The sequence below is a fragment of the Sardina pilchardus genome, chromosome 24, assembly GCF_963854185.1.
Source record: "Sardina pilchardus chromosome 24, fSarPil1.1, whole genome shotgun sequence".
Lineage (NCBI taxonomy): Eukaryota > Metazoa > Chordata > Actinopteri > Clupeiformes > Clupeidae > Sardina > Sardina pilchardus.
In genome coordinates this window covers 3,359,925-3,378,882 of record NC_085017.1, presented here as the reverse complement: position 1 = coordinate 3,378,882, position 18,958 = coordinate 3,359,925, and the positions used below count along the sequence as shown (strand labels likewise).

The window sequence follows — 18,958 nt, the reverse complement described above, 5'->3', positions numbered from 1 at the left end:
TAAGTGTAGTGTCCCACACAGCTGTCAATTACACACACTGTCGTATGATCATTTTAAAAAGTAAACTTTAGAAATGGCTTGCATAGCATCAACATTACACTCAGCTCTGAATGATCCAGTAAGTATCTTTCTGCAAATGGAAGAAGTAGCCTACATCTTTACTGAAAATCAGTGAAATTACAGCAGGCTGAATGTATGAATGATGAATGATTCAGCGTAGGAGTAAAAGTTGATACATTTTTTTTTTAAAAAAAAGGTCTGGTGTGATTATGATTTCATTGAAAGAAATATCAGCAATCGTCCCAAGCTGGTTGGTCTTACATTGAACAATAAAAGAGCCATTTAGATGGGGTAATTTAATATTGTTACATCACCTTTAGTTCACAAAAAATGAGTGTGGGTAACAAAACAGGGTGTTGTCCAAGTGAGAACAGCTTTATATGTGTGATCTATAATTCAGTATTTCACTCTTGGTTGCTGAATCATTTTCCATTCTAAACAATTGCAGGTGAATATAGGCTATGCTGCTTACACCTTCTCTAAAAACTTCCATCAATGTATGGCAAATACATTTCTAATGGATGTGAATATCTTTTCTTTGTAATTTTCCCTTCCTACCCTAAACATCTGTATTATATAGGCCTGATCTTTCCCGATTTCAATTCAACCTTTATTTATTCTCGGAGATCTAGCTGAGCCAGTGAGCCATGGCCACTAGGGCGGTGCTCAGAGCCAAGGGAAAGACGGGTGTGTGAATGGCACTTGCTCCATTGCACAGGTCTGTGGTGCAGCATTTGAAGGAGGAGGTGAAACCGGCTCCCAGGATGGTGCCTGTGATGGTCTCATTGCACAGGTCACTATCCAGACACCCACGTGTGTGGAGCTTCAGGAATCCTGTGGCATTGAACTCTAAAGAGAGAGAGAGAGAGAGATGTTTTTTCAGAGTGGGAATTGGGATTAGGTATAGCAGTGTGTATCTGTAATAGTGTATACAAATACAAAGTATACAATTTCAGTTTGCCATCTTTAATGGAAAATTATTTCACAGTTTTACAGGCACACATGTGAATTGTCAAAGTTAGTTTGTGAGGACATATTCCAGTTTTGTTAACTGGATAACGCTTACGTGCTTCTCCAGTATAACAGTTGGGTGAAGACGCGTCACATTCCACCTGATCTGGAAAGAGACATCTCCCCAAAATGCCAATACTGCACTGCTCACATTGCAAGGCTTCAGCTAGGGAAGAAGAAAGGAATGGAGAGAGATGAGAAGGTGTTCTTTAAAAAATGATGATAATAATAATAATAATAATAATAATAATGCTTATCCTTAGAAGTATTTAATTGGTAGGTCATTAGAAGTAAACATTTACTGATCTCCCTAATGAACACATACTAGTGCGTGCGTCATAGCAGAACTCAACTGTGGATCTATCATAGTGGAAATTTATTTAGTTTGCCATTGTTGCATAAATCCTGTATTGATTTACTAAATGCAAATGATGATCCTTGATGATGACGATGATGATGATGCTTTGACACATACTGTAGTTTGAATTAGAGAATTATTGGTAACACTTTACTTGACGGGTTCATTCATAACCCATTCATAACAGCTGTCATGAACTGCACATGAAGCATTCATGACTGATTCATGAAACATGACTCAACATTCATACCAACACTTTCATGGATGTGGAAGACAAAACAACAAAAACTTGTAAAAATAAAAGTATACAGGGTATTATGAATCCTCTCCAGCGTTTGTAAACATCTCATGAATATTTTATGAAGTCTAATTCAAATTTCACTTTACTATACGAGTTGTGAAGTATTCTTCATACTGGGAAGTGAACTACTGACCATCTGTGGACCTCTGAATGGTTGGACATTCCTGTTTTATATATCTATATAGTCATTGGTGTAGACAATTATGCATTCTTCAGAGGCTACTATCATAAAATAAACAAACAGACAAACAAAAAACTAAATTCTCCTGGACGCTGGACATCCCCATTGACTAATGTGACATGATCAGGTTGGCTAAAACAAAAAAGACAGCAATGCTGCTTTGTGATTGTTGGACTTTAAGTTTTGTCTTCCACATTTTACGAAAGGGTTGGTATGAATGTTGAGTCATGTTTCATGAAACAGTCATGAATGTTTCATGTGCAGTTCATGACAGCTGTTATGAATGTGCTATGAACAAACCCATCAAGTAAAGTGTTACCGAATTATTTTGTGGTTCCTGATCCAAATGTGACTGATTCAAACTTATTATTTGTGTATTATTTGTGCTGATCAAGCTAATCAAGACTGACATTGATGAATTCAGTCAGATATGCAGAGCAAACAGAAATGGAAATCATGTAGAAATGCGTCCGGGAAGAGATATGAGAAGCCATTGTTACAGTAAAACATTACAACACACTGGCATTTCACCAGTTCCAGGCAAGTTCCATTAGCCCAGTATAACTATCAGGCATAAATTCACTTTGTGAAATTGAATCTCATACGAAACGTGTGAGCAACAGGCAGGTGGAGCCAGATCACAGGCCTGTGCCCTTTTTACCATTACATTTTGCAAGTCTAATGGTTAGTTTAAATAACCATAAACAAATTCTTAAAACAGTTTACGTGTTCTGAATATTAGTGTTCCCCATCTCCAATAAAAGTAATATAAATAATATTTTAGATGATTTGATGAGATTGGCCAAGAAAGGAAGGCCTATAAAAGAACCTTACCTACATTCAGGAAGTTACATTTACATTTATTGATTTGGCAGATGCTTTTATCCAAAGTGACCCTTTCAACAAGAAAAACAAAAACAATGCTTGAACGTTTTATTTTGTTACTTCCTCTGCATCAAGATAACATGGAATGTTAAAACGGAAACCTTGTGGGAACGATGTGATACTGATTATGTAACTCCTCTGTAGAATGAGGAGTAATCATCAGCTATAGTGCAGAGGACACCTTAGACAGGAGTTGTTACTTCAGTCAATACTATTTACTAATGGATAAGACATAATTACTATTCAAATTGGGGTTAAGTCAGTCAATGTGTTTGCTGTTTGTTTTGGTATTTGCTATTCAAATATGTGAACAAAAAGAGGGTCTATATGGTTGAATGAATGCAAGGAGTGTGTTAAGAGAGACGGACGTTCAGAGGCAGCCTGAGATCATCAACAACCACAGACATTTCTAATTGGGTTTGCTTTTGACAGGCTCGCTAATGGCATCAGCTATGCACTTAAAGCTGCAATCTTAAGCTAAGCTTGCTGTTTCAATCGACCGAAAGGCATTGCAGTCCTCAGGAGGCTCAATTAGTTCTGCTGAGGGATATCAGATGGTCATTACAAAAGCCCCCAGACAGCAGCGGAAACTGAGAGAACAGTTATGCTGCGGCGGCGGCGTCCGTGAGCCCAGGGTCTGGTGCCGAGGTCTGAGTCATAATCACGTGACAGACTGAGAGAGGACAAACACATGGACAAATTGTCCACTGTTTTAAGTGGTGAAGTGTGGGCAGTTACCTGCTTTTCATGAGTAATCCGTGTCACCTGGATACGACTGGCTGACTCATGGTGACTGATCTGCTCATAGGAAAGTTTCAGCTTTTGAGGATTGGATCCTTGATAGCTTAGGAGGCCTGCATGAACCTCTCATTCATGTTTCATTTATGTACCTCAATTCCCTTCGTAGAAATTGTTTGAGATAGACAGAGATGGCTGAGGTACTTTACTGAAAAAAATTATCATCCACAAAAAAATCTACTGTCCCTCAAGGGCTGAATCCAGCCTGCCATGTCATTTTATGTGGCCCACAAGAGCTACAGTAACTTTTTAGAGTGGCCTTCACTTTGTTATTCACCTCTTTAATGGATGAGTAATGATGAGTGTTTCTTCATTTGATACATTAATAGCATGTTATAATAACACAGAGATACGAGTGGGTATACACAAGGTATCAATTTTTACATTTATGTAAATACATGTACAGTCACAGTGCAGTGGAAAAGTGTTTGTCCCCTTCCTGATTTCTTCTATTTTGCTTATTTGCCACACTAAAATGTTTCAGATAATGAATTTAATATTAGACAAAGGTAACCCGAGTAAACACGAAACACCTTTTTTTAAATTATGATTTCTATCGAAACCTAAAAGTCTCAAAAACATGATGCTGATGTACTGTAAAGAAATTGAAGAACAGACGATAATAAAAGTCATGGACATCTATCAGTCTGGAAAGAGTTACAAAGTCAATTCTAAGGCTCTGGGACTCCAATGAACCATGTGAGAATCATTATGTACAAATGGAGAAAACTTGAAACAGTGGTGAACCTTCCCAGGAATGGCCAGCCTACCACAATTCCTCTAAGAGCGCTCAGAGAACAGAAAAAAAACAGATTAACGTCTAAAGAACTGCAGGCTTTCCTTGCCTCAGTTAAGGTGAGTGTTCATGAGTCCACAATAAGAAAGACACTGGGCAAAAATGGCATCCATGATGGGAGAGCTGAAAGATTGAAAACACTGCTGACCAAAAAGAACACAAAGGCTCGTCTGACATTTGCCAAAATACGTCCTGATGACCCCCAAGACTTTTATTGTAGAATGTTGTTAGCTTTGCTTTATGCTTTGTGTCTTCCAAAAAGTTCACTTTTGACTCGTCAGTACACAGAATCATATCATCAGTCAAATGTGATGGTGGTAGTGTGATGATCTGTGGCTGCCTGCTTTACTGCTTCAGGGCCTGCAACCAATTTAAGGTTTTGGATTGGCCTAGTCAACGTCTCGACTGATTGAGATGCTATGGTGGCATGACCTTAAACAGGCAGAATTAAAACAATTCTGCAAAGAATAGTGGGCCAAAATTCCTCTGCAGTGATAGCCATTTGTTTGGAACATTTGATTGCTGTTGTTGCCACCAAGGGGGGCTCATCCAGATCAAAGGTTTAGAGGGCAATTAGGTTTCACATGAGTGATGTAGGTTTTGAATAACTCATTACCCTCAATAAATGTAATTATCTTTTCAAAGCTGCATTTTATGTTAAGTCACATTGTTTGTTTAAAATTAGTTGGATGATCTGATTTTTTTTTGTATGTCGCTTTGGACAAAAACATCTGCCAAATAGCATAACCTTAGCCACAACCATAATGGCAATCAATAACAATATGCAGAGGTAATTGTGAAACACTATTATAAATAATATGATCCATTAATATGGTCTTTCAGTTACAACCGGCCCTTTGAAGCCACCCCTAATTATGATGTGGTCCGGGATGGAAAAGAGTTTGACACCCCTGCTCTGTAAGTACAGTAATGAGATGTTTGAACACTTTGTTCTAATTATGACCTTGTTGGGACCTCTTATTAGTCCAAAGGAGAAATTTTGTCAATATAGAATCTAGAATGTAGAAATAGGATATCCTAAAACCCACATTTAGCTCACTTCGATCATTGTTCAGGAGAAACTAAGAAGTCAATGAGATCTTTTTCATAGATTGTCTTTTCTCATGGACAGCCAGGAGTTGTCTCAGATCTGGGTCTGCTCTGGCTCGGACCTGCACCAGATTTGTTTCAATGTCAGCTGAGCTTTGTGGTACTCAATATGCCTGAAACTCTATAACCAAGACTGGTGAGAATGAGGAACGAGGATGTATTCATCTTTTTTCCGTCTGTTGTCAATGACCCTTTGTTCTTGGATAACTGTTTTCGATAAATTAGAACAAGGGCTTCTACAGAAGGAAATAGAAGGAGAGACTGCAAAGGAATAAGCCTATGGACGTCACAAGGGGGGTGGGGGTGTCAATTGATAGCCTATGATAAGCATGTAGCAATTCAAGGAGTCAACTTTTGTGTGTCTTCCTACTTGATCAAATAGGTATCATTACTAACGATGTTGATGTTTGCACATGTATAATCGATCATATTAGCTCAAGGATATCAAGGAAATATCCCCTGCCCATCCCCTCACACGGTTCCAAAGGCTTGCGGCTTGCTTGCTGGCTAGGAAAGACAGTGGTGTGTAGCTGAAGGGAATCTACATTATCTCATATTTGACAAGCTTTTCATTTTGAGTGTTTTGCATAACATCACACAGTGCTGCATTGATGCATGCCGCCCTCAGGGCTGTGGGATCTCTGTTCAACTCTACTGCTTACTTCATTCATCAATCCAAAAGTTACAACAAATCTCTTTTTTTCAGCCAATGTTGTTGATCAGTAGGGTAGTCAAGTCATACCTGACCTCTCAAATCATTCTGTACTTCTTGCACTATCTGGTCACTCAATCCATATTACACTTATTTTAAGATCAAATCACTCCCTTCAGAGTTTACAGTAAGCTCTCAACTCAACATAGAGACAATCAAAATTTGCCACTGCATTTGTTTCCACATAATAGCATTATCAGTTCACTCACATCACCATCTCATTGGTATTTTAATTGCCTTACCTGCGCTGACGACTAGCACTATGGCAACAGCCAAGCACATAATTGTCCTCATGGTGTTCGGTGAAGAGGAAGATAGATGCTATTAAAGCAGGTGCAAATTAAATCAGCAGGGGAAAATGCTTCTATGTCAGTCAGCTCGTCAACACAATGTGAATGGTAGCATGAAGACACCTGGGAGTCTTCCCTGTGAATTTATATGAGGAATGGTGTTAGACAGGTTCCTTGGTTTCCTAGTACCTAGATATTTCCTTAAGGCCTCTTTGTCTCTTTTTCCTATATCTTGGTTGGTCTCTGAAGTGTATAAAACCAGGGCTGGAATTTTACAGTGGCCATGTCGCTGCCTTGGCTATTATGTCCCTTTGAAAATCTGAGGTTCATAGGCCACTGTGGCCTTGGGGCCCCCTTCTTTCAATATTCTGCTTTTTGTCTGACTAATAGTGATTTTGGAGAAAGTGACAGCCAGAAGACAACGCAAGACGTAGACAAGAGGTAGCTTTGGGAAGCAATAGCCGACAACTTTCAGGCTACAGCACGCTAGCCCAGCTCCTGAACCACTACATACCACCACTCATTAGTGAAGTTGCCGAATGTTTTCTGTGACTTGGTCATGTGTTGTTGGTAATCCGACAGGAATTCAGTAAACACTACCCTGGCGTAGTGTAAATGTTCTTACGAGATAGCCTTGCCTAACGCTAGAGTTAAAAGCAAATTAGTTTCCTTATCAAAATGTCCTATAGGATTCCAATCAGATTCCAATCAGATTTTGGAACCTATAAGATCCTAGGATTCACAATATAGCATTCCAATCAAATTTTGGATTTTTTGTTTGGATAGGATTCCTAAATCCTAAAGGATTGCTGTTACTGGAATCGTATACTGACTTTATAAAGACTTTTTGATAAGGGTTTGCCCTAGTTTACTTAGGCCTATAGGGATGATTCATTTGCCAACAGTTTGGGACTCGGCCGCATAGGCTTACTACTGGGCCTACCATTTTTAATCCACCATGACATCTTTGTGTAGGTTGGGTAAACCCTGCCTGATCTGCGAGCCTGCACATCTATCTCTGCTGCTTCAGGTCCAATCACAAACTAGCTTATCCAAAAGCCGCACCTGGATAGTTGGTCTGATTGGTTGAAGGATTATTCATGCACTTGAATGGAGGCCGTGATGTCACAATGGCCTAGGCCAGCTGTGCTCCCAGAGTAGGCTACTGTAGTTCCCGGGCTAATCAGAACACCTGTGAATCCAATGGTCTAAGCATACAATCTGACTCTCCCTGAAATGGAGAATTTCATCCATGGGGGGCCTATAAAATAAATCAATTTATGTACATTTAGTGACTGTACCCATCGGCCTGCAGATGAAGCTTTTGAGGCAAGGGTTGCTGGTCAAGAATGACACATAGACCTACTCACACACCTGCACACACACACACACACACACACACACACACACACAGATACACACACATCCACAGATTCCACACATGCACACACACACACACACGTATGCCCGCACACATACACACAGACACACACACTCACACTCACACACACATTCTTATGAACATAGGCAAACTCACACATGCACACACTCATTTCTTTACACATGAGCTACAAGAGTAGGAGATATGTGCATATAAATTGCACAAATAGGAGATACAGGAGAGTAGACAAGCGTAATTTATTTTTGTGGAGTGAATGTGCAGAACTGAGTGGCGGTCATATTGTGTACCGCTATGCGGTGAATCTAGTTATTGTTGTTTAAGGTGACAGAGACCCATAAAATAGTTTCGAATGGAGGAGTTTTGATATTTGAATGAATCAGCAGAATGTGGTTTAAGGTATAACGTACAGCCATGGAGGGACATTGAAATCAAATAAATGTATTGAAATTTATATTATATATTATACAACAGTATAATAACCCACTGTAAAAGGCTATACAATGCTGTCATGCAGTCAGGAAACACACATCTCAAGTTGAACGTCTAAGTACTTTAATTTGTAAACACAGTTTATCCTTCAGCGCACCATATTTGTTTAAAGAAGCACCTGTTGAGGTCTTGCTGACAGATGAAGTCAGTCAGTTTCATACATTGTCAAACATACATGTTAAACAGAGTGCCTCGTAAGGTTAATTCTAGCCTTAAGTAACTCTGCTTTCCCTCCAGAAGCCACCCTTTCATAGTTTCGGTGCAAAGTGTTACAGTAAATGCCAAGGTGGTTAGAGGAAATGTTGATATCTTATATACTATGGATTAGTTTTTAAAAAAATATTTCTGCTTTTTGACTCTCAGGAGTACAGGAATACTTTTAGAAATAATGAGCCGATAAATATCATAGACTGTATAAAATAGATACATAGGTTGTAGAGTGCACATTCAGAGTTCTAGAACTAGTAAACACTAGTTGAATTCTAGTTCTAGAACATTCCGCTGGCCCAGACAGACACCATCAGTGCTGCACCGATGGCAGTGGTGACGGGGAGGTGGCCACTGGTGGCTGCATTGCACAGGTCCGTGGAGCAGCAGGTGCGGGTGACAGTGTAGCCAACACCCAGGACGCTGCCGGTGGACTTCACGCAGGATGTGTTGACCAGGCAGCCACTGGTCTCAAAAGTCACTGCTCCGGTGATGTTGAATTCTGGGGGAGCGGGGAGGAAAGGCATTAGGCAAAAATGCTTTATTTTCTTTCTTTCTTTCTTTCTTTCTTTCTTTCTTTCTTTCTTCCTGCTGAATTGAATTGAATTGTTGTCAAGATACAGCATTTTGCCATATGGCCTCCCACCATATTTTTCCAATTGAAAAACTGAAAATCACATTTGAAGTTACAGGCAGGGTGAAGTAAGATTTAACCTAGAAATCTAGACGGCCCTAGAGGGGTAGTCTAGCAACTCTCCGTTGGTTTGCGAGCTGCCGCGAGACAACTTCGTTTGGACCAATCACATCGTGTACTGTATAGAGTTGGTAGACGGGCTTAGCATAATGACGACTGACCTGCGACCTGCGACGACTGACCTGGGACTGTTAAGCATCCTGCTACTTGAAAAGAAGATGATTTGTTTAGCGCTATCCTATTGCGTGGAAAGGGAATTTGAAAGACAAGCGTTTATCCCACCCCTCCGATTGAGCCCTGCTATGGTGAGTTCCCAGACCCTACATCTTGATGTGGGTGTCTGGCTCGTCAGGCTAGGATTTGCCCACTTGAATAATATTTTATGTAACTTTACATTCCTGTCTTGACTATGAAACTTAGGGAAAATTCTTTCATAAAACACCCAAAAAAGAGAAATTGATGTTTTTTAAGTAATGTGATAATATGACTCATTTTTGTCAGATCAGGCCACAAATGTAGGCCTATTGTTTTTTTTCTTTTATTCATTCTTTGATTCTATTATTTCTTGATTCTTTAATCCTTTTTATCTCCATGTCTTTCTCTTACGGTAAGCCCCTGATAAGAACATACTGCATGCTTATGGTGTGTAAGTCATGTGTGTGGGCGAGATTGGGAAGTTTTTAGGTGTGGTGTGGTGTGGTGTGTGTGTGTGTGTGTGTGTGTGTGTGTGTGTGTGTGTGTGTGTGTGTGTGTGTGTGTGTGTGTGTGTGTGTGTGTGTGTGTGTGTGTGTGTGTGTGTGTGTGTGTGTGTGTGTGTGTGTGTGTGTGTGTGTGTGTGTGTGAGAGAGTCGGTGCTGCATTGTTCTGTCGAGCACCTGGTTTCAGCTCACCTGCTTTTCCTGTATAGCACCTGTCCTCAGAGCCACTGCAGGTCTTCTCCGAGCTCAGCAAACATTTCCCCAGCAGCCCCACAGCACAGCTGTTACACCTCAGAGACTCCGCTGACACCAACCAGGGACACAAAAGCAAAAATTTTAAAAATGAAAAGAAGAAATGAGAACAAATTCTCTGAATATTTTCCAAAAATGTTCTACGGTGTGGTGTCGATGTGAAAGTAGTTTAAAACGCAAAACTTGCTAAGCAGTTTAAAGGGACATTGTGTAAGATTTCCAATTGTTTGTTGCCAAAATCAACATTTCCCATTCATACATGTGGCCTCATTCATGTTTAATTACCACTACCACCAATTCAAAGCATTCCTATTGACTCAGAAGTCCTCATTTAAATATTCATAGCTTGGACCCAACCCTGCATTTGCGTGCACCATTTTAAAATACCGGTGGCCGCTAGGAACATATGCAAAATACTACAGCTCCGTCTTTGACGTCGGAATGCAGAGACCATATCTCGGATCTATCTGCTGAATTTCCTACATTCAGCGATATAAGTTATGAACCCGTTTTCTACAAGCTTTTAGCCACATGTCTATCTAGCATTCCAACATGAAATTGTATTTTCCAACAAAACAAATAAAATAAAATGATTGTGATCTGTAACTGTCTCAGCAATGCCCTTTAGTTTAGTGCACAGCAGCGTAAAAGGCTTTCTAGACCCACAGTTATTATGTCCATTAGGCCTTAATTAGAGCTCATGCAAGTCAGAAAGGGGAAGATACAATTGGGGAAATGTTCCAGTTGGGGCTGGTATGGAAGCAAAGAGGGTAAGTGAGGGTGTGATTGTATGTGTGTGGGAATGTACAGAAGCACAGATACAGTCCATCTGATCAATAGGTACAGTGTGCCATCTGATAAATAGGTACAGTATGTGCCTTGACTCAATTTTATGCAATGACCATTTTCGCACCCATTCAATTCTAATGGCTGGTTACTGAAAAATGACCGGGAACACACATTGGTGTTCTGAAGTAAATAAAACACACAAATTGTTATGAAAAAATCACATTACGGATAACATCTCTCACAGGTTCCTTTTATACAACTCGTATGTGGGGGTGGACAGCCAATGTCTTGTTTTTTTTACAATGAGGTCACATTTATTATGGCTATCAACTTCTGATGAACTTAAGTTCAACTTGAGACCTGATGCCTTTTTGTTGACTCTTTCGTCAAATTTTAAACTGATATTCCTCTTCCAGTCAACAGCAAAAACAAGTTTCAACAGAATCACATCTATGGAATCTATAGCATCACCAGGAAACGTCCCCAGCTTACTGGCACACCGGCCCTTTGTACCTTTCACACATTTGAAAAAACTCTTGGCGGATCCAATAACAAAAAGTCCGTTCTAAATACAGGTGTAAACAATGACTGAGACACATTGTGATGCGATGACGTAAGCCACTTGCTGATGTCTGAGATGCATATGGCCAATTATCTTAGTGTAAGCCTTCCATTCAGTGCTGGCCTAAACATTAAAACGTGTTCTGATGCGTCTGCGACAATGGCAGTTCTAATGGATGTGTCGTTGGCAGAAACAGAACACAAGCTCAGGTGGTTAGAAACATCTCTGGCTGTACACCATGAATAGGCCTACATGTGTAAAAAACGCTGTGTCTCAGCTGACCACTTGCGATCGGATCATTTCAGGTGCTTTCTGAAAACTAAACAGGCACCGTAAACATGCGCCTAAACGGAAATCTAAAGAGGCCCACACTGAGCTGCTGCAGGTCACCAGCATCTACATAAACAAATAGCCTACAGCAGATATGTTCATCTGTTTGGTCTGTCTGAACACTGGAGCTTCTGTTTCATGAGTTTCTTTTCATTCATTCATTCAACCTTTATTTATTCTCGGAGAGTCATTGAGGGTAGCCCTCATTTTCAATGAAGCCGAGATTACAGAAACAATGCATGGAGGAACAACAAATAAGATAATAATAAGAAAATATACATTGCATTATAGAGGAGGAAGGGGAAAATAAAATAATAAAAAATAAAAAAAAATAAAAATACATGAAATAATAATAATAAAATAATAACAACAAAAATAATAAAAATAAAAATAACAATAATAATAAAGACATTTACTTAAAGCAGGTACAAATTGGTATAGGAAGGTTTGTGACCACAGACTTGAATTGACTATATGGAATTATAGAGTTCATTTTTAAGTTGCACTGAAGATTATTCCAGGAAGTAGGGGCACCATAACAAAAGGCTGACTTGCCCAACTCAGAATGGACACGAGGAACTTTAAGCATCAAAGAGTCATTTGATCTAGTCTGATAGGCACCAGAATTCCACATAAACATTTCTGAAATATAACCTGGTAATTTTTCAACAATACCCTTGTAAATAAACAGATACCAATGACGTTGTCTCCTCTCTGTCAGAGATGACCACCCGACCCTATCATATAGAACACAATGATGAGTGCTATAGCCATCACCAGTAATGAATCTCAGGGCAGAATGGTAGACTGAGTCCAGGGCTTTAAGTGAAGAAGCAGTGGCATTTTTATATATCACATCACCATAGTCTAGAACTGACATGAAAACTGCTTCAACAACTTTTTTCCTACTTTCCATAGGGAGGCTGGCCTTGTTTCTGTAGAAGAAACCAATTTTTTTTCTCAGTGTTTTTACTAGGATGGCTACGTGGTAATTGAATGTGAGTTTGTCATCCAGCCAGATACCAAGATACTTCTTCTGTGTCAATGTAAATCATGTCCTATACCATTCCTAATTTGGGTTGCAAAGTTGTTCTATGTTCTATTTCACCACATGACCAAAAAACTAGGCCTACACACATGAATGATGTAGAATAAAGAATAATAGAACAGTGTGTTTTATTACAGCTCAGGAAACCATTGATCCCAAATGAACACTGTTACCATGGTTAGAACTATTGAAGAGATTAAATGTGGCTACATTTAATCTCTTTAATAGTTCTAACCAGAGCCATAGATACATAGATATCTAGGCGCTGGTTCTCATAGATATGAAACCATAGATATATCTATGTATGAAACCATCTATGATGGTTCTAACATACATGTAGGCTATCTATATAGAGTAGCCTATAGCTCTGGTTTTAACCATTGCCAACTACTCACCCATAACAAAGCATGTTGCCACGGCGACGATAGCCCATAGAACCTTAGCCATTCTTGTGATCTGGAGAGTGATGTACGCTTCAGTGACAGGGGATCCAGTACCAATGTGATCACCTCAAGGCAAGGACCCACTTATATTCCCAGACATGGGTGGGGTGTACAAAATCATTGACATGTGGAGGGACAGGTTGTTTAATTGTGTCATGGACTTGGTACACGGTATTGCTTTATAATGACAGGTTATGGGTTTTTTAACAGACGACAACAGCAGCAGCCAAATCAACCTGTAGATCAGGGATGAGCAATACAGATATGTCACACCAGAGAGCCAAGTACACACAAACAAGTACTTACTTAACTTACCCCTCCCCCTCAGACCTGAATTATATGTTCCAATCAGAATGTTGTTGTTGTTGAACACATTTAGAAAATAAGGCTCAGTGAAAAACAAATGTAATATTTACTTTTCTTTATTTTACTTTACGTTACTTTACTTCACTTTCTTTACTTTACACTTTACTTAGGCTATTTACTTTTAATGTCAATTGCAGTGGAAGGTAGGTCTTAACGGTTGTAAAGTAATGCCATATAGGAATGGAAATCGTTTGTTTATCATTTCTGGAACATAAACTTGGACTAGGCTACTATCACTCTGTCATTGTCACACTATCACTTCGTTATCCATCATTATCACTTCACTCTATCAGTGTAATACTCTCACTCCAAGGCCGAAAATAGAATCTGAATTTAATAATTTCATCATTCAATCACATCGTTGTGAAATTCCTGTGACAATTCAACACCAATTACTCTCTATCATATGGCCTATTACACTACAACATGGATGATGCAATATAGCGCTGCACAGTATGTCATGGACGGTACAATATGACACAACCCTAGCCAAAAGTCTGATTCCACTGAACAGGGCTGGACCTAGTAATTGGATGATAGAGCACCTGTTAAGTTTGAAGGTTGTTGGCTTAAAGGGTGGTGAAGATTACTAGGTAGCCTCGTACCAGCAACTCATATACAGATATCTGGGATCGCTAAGAAGGGTTGGGTCTGGCCAATAGCATAAGAGTGGATAAAAGTGATGAAAGCTTTTCTCATCCAGGGTGAAAGAATTGTGGATGTGTCATGGCATCCCAGTGTACTGACTGTTACAACCCATGTGTAGGCTAAGCAAGTTTTGTGTAGCAGAAGGTGTAGCGCAAAGTTTTTGTGCAAACATAATGGAATCTCAAGTGTCATTACCACTTCACTTGATTCTGATAGTAGCTTAGTAGCTCTGTAGCTTATAGACTATAAAAAGCCCCTTAAAATATGAGTCTTGCATTTACTACTGTGTCTCTATGGCTTGTGTAGACACTTTCAAAGGGTGAAGTTGTGTTCCAACTCTCAGACGGTTCTAGAATTCTTACCCATAAGTCTCTGCTCCATAAATTATCACAACCTGTCATTCAGTCCCCTGTCTAGTCAAGTCCTCTCCACCCACCATGTAGAGGGTGTGTTGCATAAATGCCACATGTAAAGTATGTTAGGAACTTGGGCATCAAGAAAGGCATTTTAATAACATAGCCACTCATTCTATAGGGAAGTGACCCAAGGCGCTCTGTGTTCTCTAGTCTTCCTCTTTCCTCATTCCTGTGTTAATGAGCATAATGTATTCAGCACATAGTCTGAAATATGTTTAAAGGGATAGTTCGGGTTTTAAGACACGAAGTTATATGGGTTCCCTGTCAGCAACGTTGTGCATCAGCACTGACTTACCCCCCAACAGCGTCCTGTGAGCCGAGATCCAGCCGGTTTTTGATCGTTTTTGATGCTGAAGAAAGTAGTCCGGCAAGTTTCTGGGGTCACGAAAGTAAAGTGTTTTTCTTCTCAAAACCATATGCGTTCAACAGAGTGATATATTTGCACCACAAAAACGTTGTCCAGCTGTCAGTAGCGCGCAGTGATAGGAATCGCGAAAAATAAGTAAGTGATAACGAGGTTTGAATTTTTCCTGGACAACGTTTTTGTGGTGCAAATATATCACTCTTTTGAACGCATATGGTTTTGAGAAGAAAAACACTTTACTTTCGTGACCCCAGAAACTTGCCGTACTACTTTCTTCAGCATCAAAAACCGGCTGGATCTCGGCTCACAGGACGCTGTTGCGGGGTAAGTCAGTGCTGATGCACAACGTTGCTGACAGGGAACCCATATAACTTTGTGTCTTAAAACCCGAACTATCCCTTTAATGTTTGTAGTTGCAGTAGTTATTTCATGTATTGATTATTTGGAATGAAACTGATTGGTTTTCCCTCCTCAGTAGCCTGGCTATCACCTAACCAAGCTCAATCTTCTAAGATTGAACATAAGTCTGGGGAGTCTGCTCTGTATTTTCTACTGCACAAGGGGTGTGATCAACAGCATAGTTCAAATGAGTTTGTATACATTTGGATAGTGCTTCAACCAATCAGACCAATGATCCGGGTGCACCAGGTGGATAGGCCTGTTTATGATTGGTCTTCGGAGGTTTCCAGCCTGAGCTGCAAGGCGAAATCCAATCGCCGGCAGATGGGGCTGAGCTTACCCAGTCTACCTCCTCACCATGCGTGTTGTGAATCAATGAGACATTTTATTTGTGTAACAAAATATTTTATTGAGAATTCTTGAAAAACTTAACTTATCAATTTCAACTTAGACAAATAGAATTAAAGTCACACACACTGACAAATTAAGTCAAACAAAAGACATATTAACACAATTACATTCAAACAGATCTGAACCTTTAACAATTATATCAGTATCCACACGAGATCTGTGATCAACATATGACAGTTGTAGTGGGGCATCTTAAATATTGCTTCATAATGCAATATGGATAGAATAGTGATCAGATAACGTTGCTCAGATTATTTTTCACTTGGAATTGTTTTATCTGTTTTCATCAATGAATCACTGGAAGAGCATGTTATGCCCTTGAGCAGAGTCTATACAAAAGACATAAGACATGGCTAGTGTACACCAGCTTACCCCGTGAAATTTATAACAACGTGAAAAATCTGTTTCATACAAATTACCCCTAGTTGCAAACATCGTTTGCATTATCTGCCACCTCTTTGTGTTCCAGATCACTAGGGTGCATTCAATTACGAGAAATGTGGGGAAAAAAACAAGAACAAGTCAAACCAGAATGGTACCATATCAAGTGGGTTTTTCAAAAGACAATGAAGACCCGAGAGAAGTCAAGCTGGTTTCTACAGACATACAGACTGGTTTTTGTAGTTCACAGTTGACTGGCACGTCCCTCTCCTTAGAAAATACTAGAACCCCAGACTGAAGCAGTTAGCGCAGCAGCGATGGCCATGGTGGTGGAGATGTAGTTAGAGGGTGCGCCACTAACTACAACAGGGTTACATTTGTCGCTGCTACAGCAGGTGCTGGATACCTGGTAGGTGGCGCCCAGGATGGTGCCATTGGTGGTGATGTTGCAAGCGGTGTTGTCGAGGCAACCCTGGGTGTTGAAGCCGTTAAAGCCAGTGATGGAGGGGAATGCTGGAGGTGGGAAGATGGAGGTCAGTGGAAGACAACAGAAACGTTTTCTCATCTTAAGCCATCTTTACACCAGAAGACACGATTGGGAAAGATTCTTTAAAGATTGTAGTCTTTAGAGTAAAGCTTGGATGGGGGGCATTAGTTAAAAGACTGCAATCTTTTAAGAATCTTTCCCCAAATCTTGTCAAAAGTTTTCTGATGTATGAGTAGCTTTACTCTTATATTCTCACATTCATCTCATCTGGATATCTCAACCAGAGAATGTCTAATAGGGGGAGAACGACCACTCTCTAAATACGTCCGCATGGTACTGCAACTAGAGGGCGATCGTGAGCAAGTGGAGAATGAATGGAGGTGAATGGAGTTTCTCCTAAAATCCACTTTTCTCTGGATATAATTTTTTTGTAGAAATCGGAATATTGCATGCGAAAGGGGGGTCAAAGAAAATACTCACGGCTGAGTATTATATTTTTTTAAGTCCCTTGATTGTTCTAAAAAGCCTTTCAAACGTGTCAATGACGTCATTCATTAGCAGGAGGCTAGTGTGTTATGGGCAACAACAACCAAGCCTGTGAGAAACCAAAGGGCCATAAGTAATTGTTCATTCAACTTTCGACTTATAATCCATATTGAGCTTGCAGACACTAAAATCCAATCTTCGACTTTTCAGTGACAATCAGGTGAAATAGACCAATTTAGCCGTCTAGCCCCATAGACCCCCATTGTTTTTGCACTTGCTCGTGATCGCCCCTAGCGGAACTGCAACAGGAACTGCAGGTACAATGGAGTTAATAGCGAGTGGACCGGCTCTCCCTAAATGGGCTCTGTCTCAGCTCATTCAAATCCTGATACCACTCCCATCTCCTCCCCCACACCATCTTTTCAGAACTCTTTGCAGTGCATGCATCTAATCTGGGGTTTAAATCTGGAGTGAGTGTCAGTAGATAGCCAGATTAAAGTCAGACCTGACAGACTGGACATCAGGGTCAGTTCAAACTAAACATGAGGGACCGGTATTCCTATACATGGACCCAGACTAGGCCTGGACTAAAATAGAATCTGAATGGAGATATCCATTGAGAAATAGTTCTAGTCTAGGTGTGTGTAAGTCTAGGACTTACTCATGCATGTCAAACCAGCCCAAAATCACAAGTAGAAGGTGAAAGTTTATAACTCTTTTCAAGATTAGACTGCAGGTCACTTTGGAAATACTTACTTGCACTTCCGGTGAAGCAGCTTGTGTTGTTTCCAGCGCACGTCTCTTCAGAAGAGATGATGCAAAATCCCACCAAACCAATGGTACACTTGTTACAGGTGAGGGACTCCGCTGAAGCACACAAAATTAAACACACTTACATTTAGCAGATGCTACTCCCCAAAGTAACAATTACATTACAAGGGCCTTTGTCTCCAGAGCCACCGAGGGCACAATGGTGGAAGCCTGGAATAGAACCTACAGCTTTTCAGACTTTTTCAGCTTTTTCAGATCATATTTTAACCCAGATACGCTACACTACCACTGCCACAAGACATTTGCAGCCAAATTATGACTATGGTGGTTATGGTATTTAGCAGACATTTTTGTCTAAAGTGACATACAAATGACCACAATACAATGGTTCAATTCAACAGTAAAACATTTAAATGTTGGTAATAGTACATTAAGGAGAGCAGTGATAATAAATGAACAATTAAGTCAATTAGAGGAAGCGGTTGAATTTAATGAATTTAAGCTGTAAAATTTCACTAAATCTGATGAAGACATTTCAAGAAAATTATTTTTTCAGTTGAAATTTGTTTCCATTGCCCTCATTGAAAGGTGAATGACCTCCACAGGTGTAGAACCACAAAACTGACTCCAACTACATAGCCCACAAATCCAATAAAGAACATTTTTGTCACCCCTTTTGCCATCAATTAACTGGTTTTGAATGGTGTGCAATGGAATTTTCTTTTTATTTCCTATATTACACTGACCTTACAGTTATATTTGGATACATATAATTCAATAGAAATCAGTTTTTCTAAAGTTGTACTTCGTAAT

The 18,958-nt window shown here is 39.9% G+C and overlaps 2 protein-coding genes across 2 annotated transcripts; both read right to left on the bottom strand.

Annotated features, from left to right (window-relative positions):
- Positions 1–256: 256 nt before the first annotated feature.
- LOC134072388 (lymphocyte antigen 6D-like) lies at positions 257–6,595 on the bottom strand. The gene is made up of 3 exons (XM_062529039.1): positions 6,455–6,595; positions 1,127–1,237; positions 257–909 (listed from the first exon to the last, which is right to left on the bottom strand). Exons 1-3 carry the CDS (start codon positions 6,504–6,506, stop codon positions 689–691), a joined length of 384 nt encoding a protein of 127 aa, XP_062385023.1. The 5' UTR covers positions 6,507–6,595; the 3' UTR covers positions 257–688.
- Positions 6,596–8,881: 2,286 nt separating this feature from the next.
- On the bottom strand, positions 8,882–13,460 carry lye (lymphocyte antigen-6, epidermis). The gene is made up of 3 exons (XM_062530088.1): positions 13,369–13,460; positions 10,185–10,295; positions 8,882–9,102 (listed from the first exon to the last, which is right to left on the bottom strand). The coding sequence occupies exons 1-3, from the start codon at positions 13,418–13,420 to the stop codon at positions 8,882–8,884; spliced, it is 384 nt and encodes a 127-aa protein (XP_062386072.1). The 5' UTR covers positions 13,421–13,460.
- Between the last annotated feature and the right edge of the window lie 5,498 nt (positions 13,461–18,958).

Bases quoted from the DNA above. Each gene is read 5' to 3' on its own strand.
- LOC134072388 (XM_062529039.1), bottom strand. From the start codon at position 6,506: ATGAGGACAATTATGTGCTTGGCTGTTGCCATAGTGCTAGTCGTCAGC. The intron at 1,238-6,454 runs GTAAGGCAATTA...CTTCTTCCCTAG, and splicing joins AGTGCTAGTCGTCAGCGCAG to CTGAAGCCTTGCAATGTGAG. The intron at 910-1,126 runs GTAAGCGTTATC...CTCTCTCTTTAG, and splicing joins CTGTTATACTGGAGAAGCAC to AGTTCAATGCCACAGGATTC.
- lye (XM_062530088.1), bottom strand. From the start codon at position 13,420: ATGGCTAAGGTTCTATGGGCTATCGTCGCCGTGGCAACATGCTTTGTT. The intron at 10,296-13,368 runs GTGAGTAGTTGG...GGTTGGTGTCAG, and splicing joins GGCAACATGCTTTGTTATGG to CGGAGTCTCTGAGGTGTAAC. The intron at 9,103-10,184 runs GTGAGCTGAAAC...CCGCTCCCCCAG, and splicing joins GTGCTATACAGGAAAAGCAG to AATTCAACATCACCGGAGCA.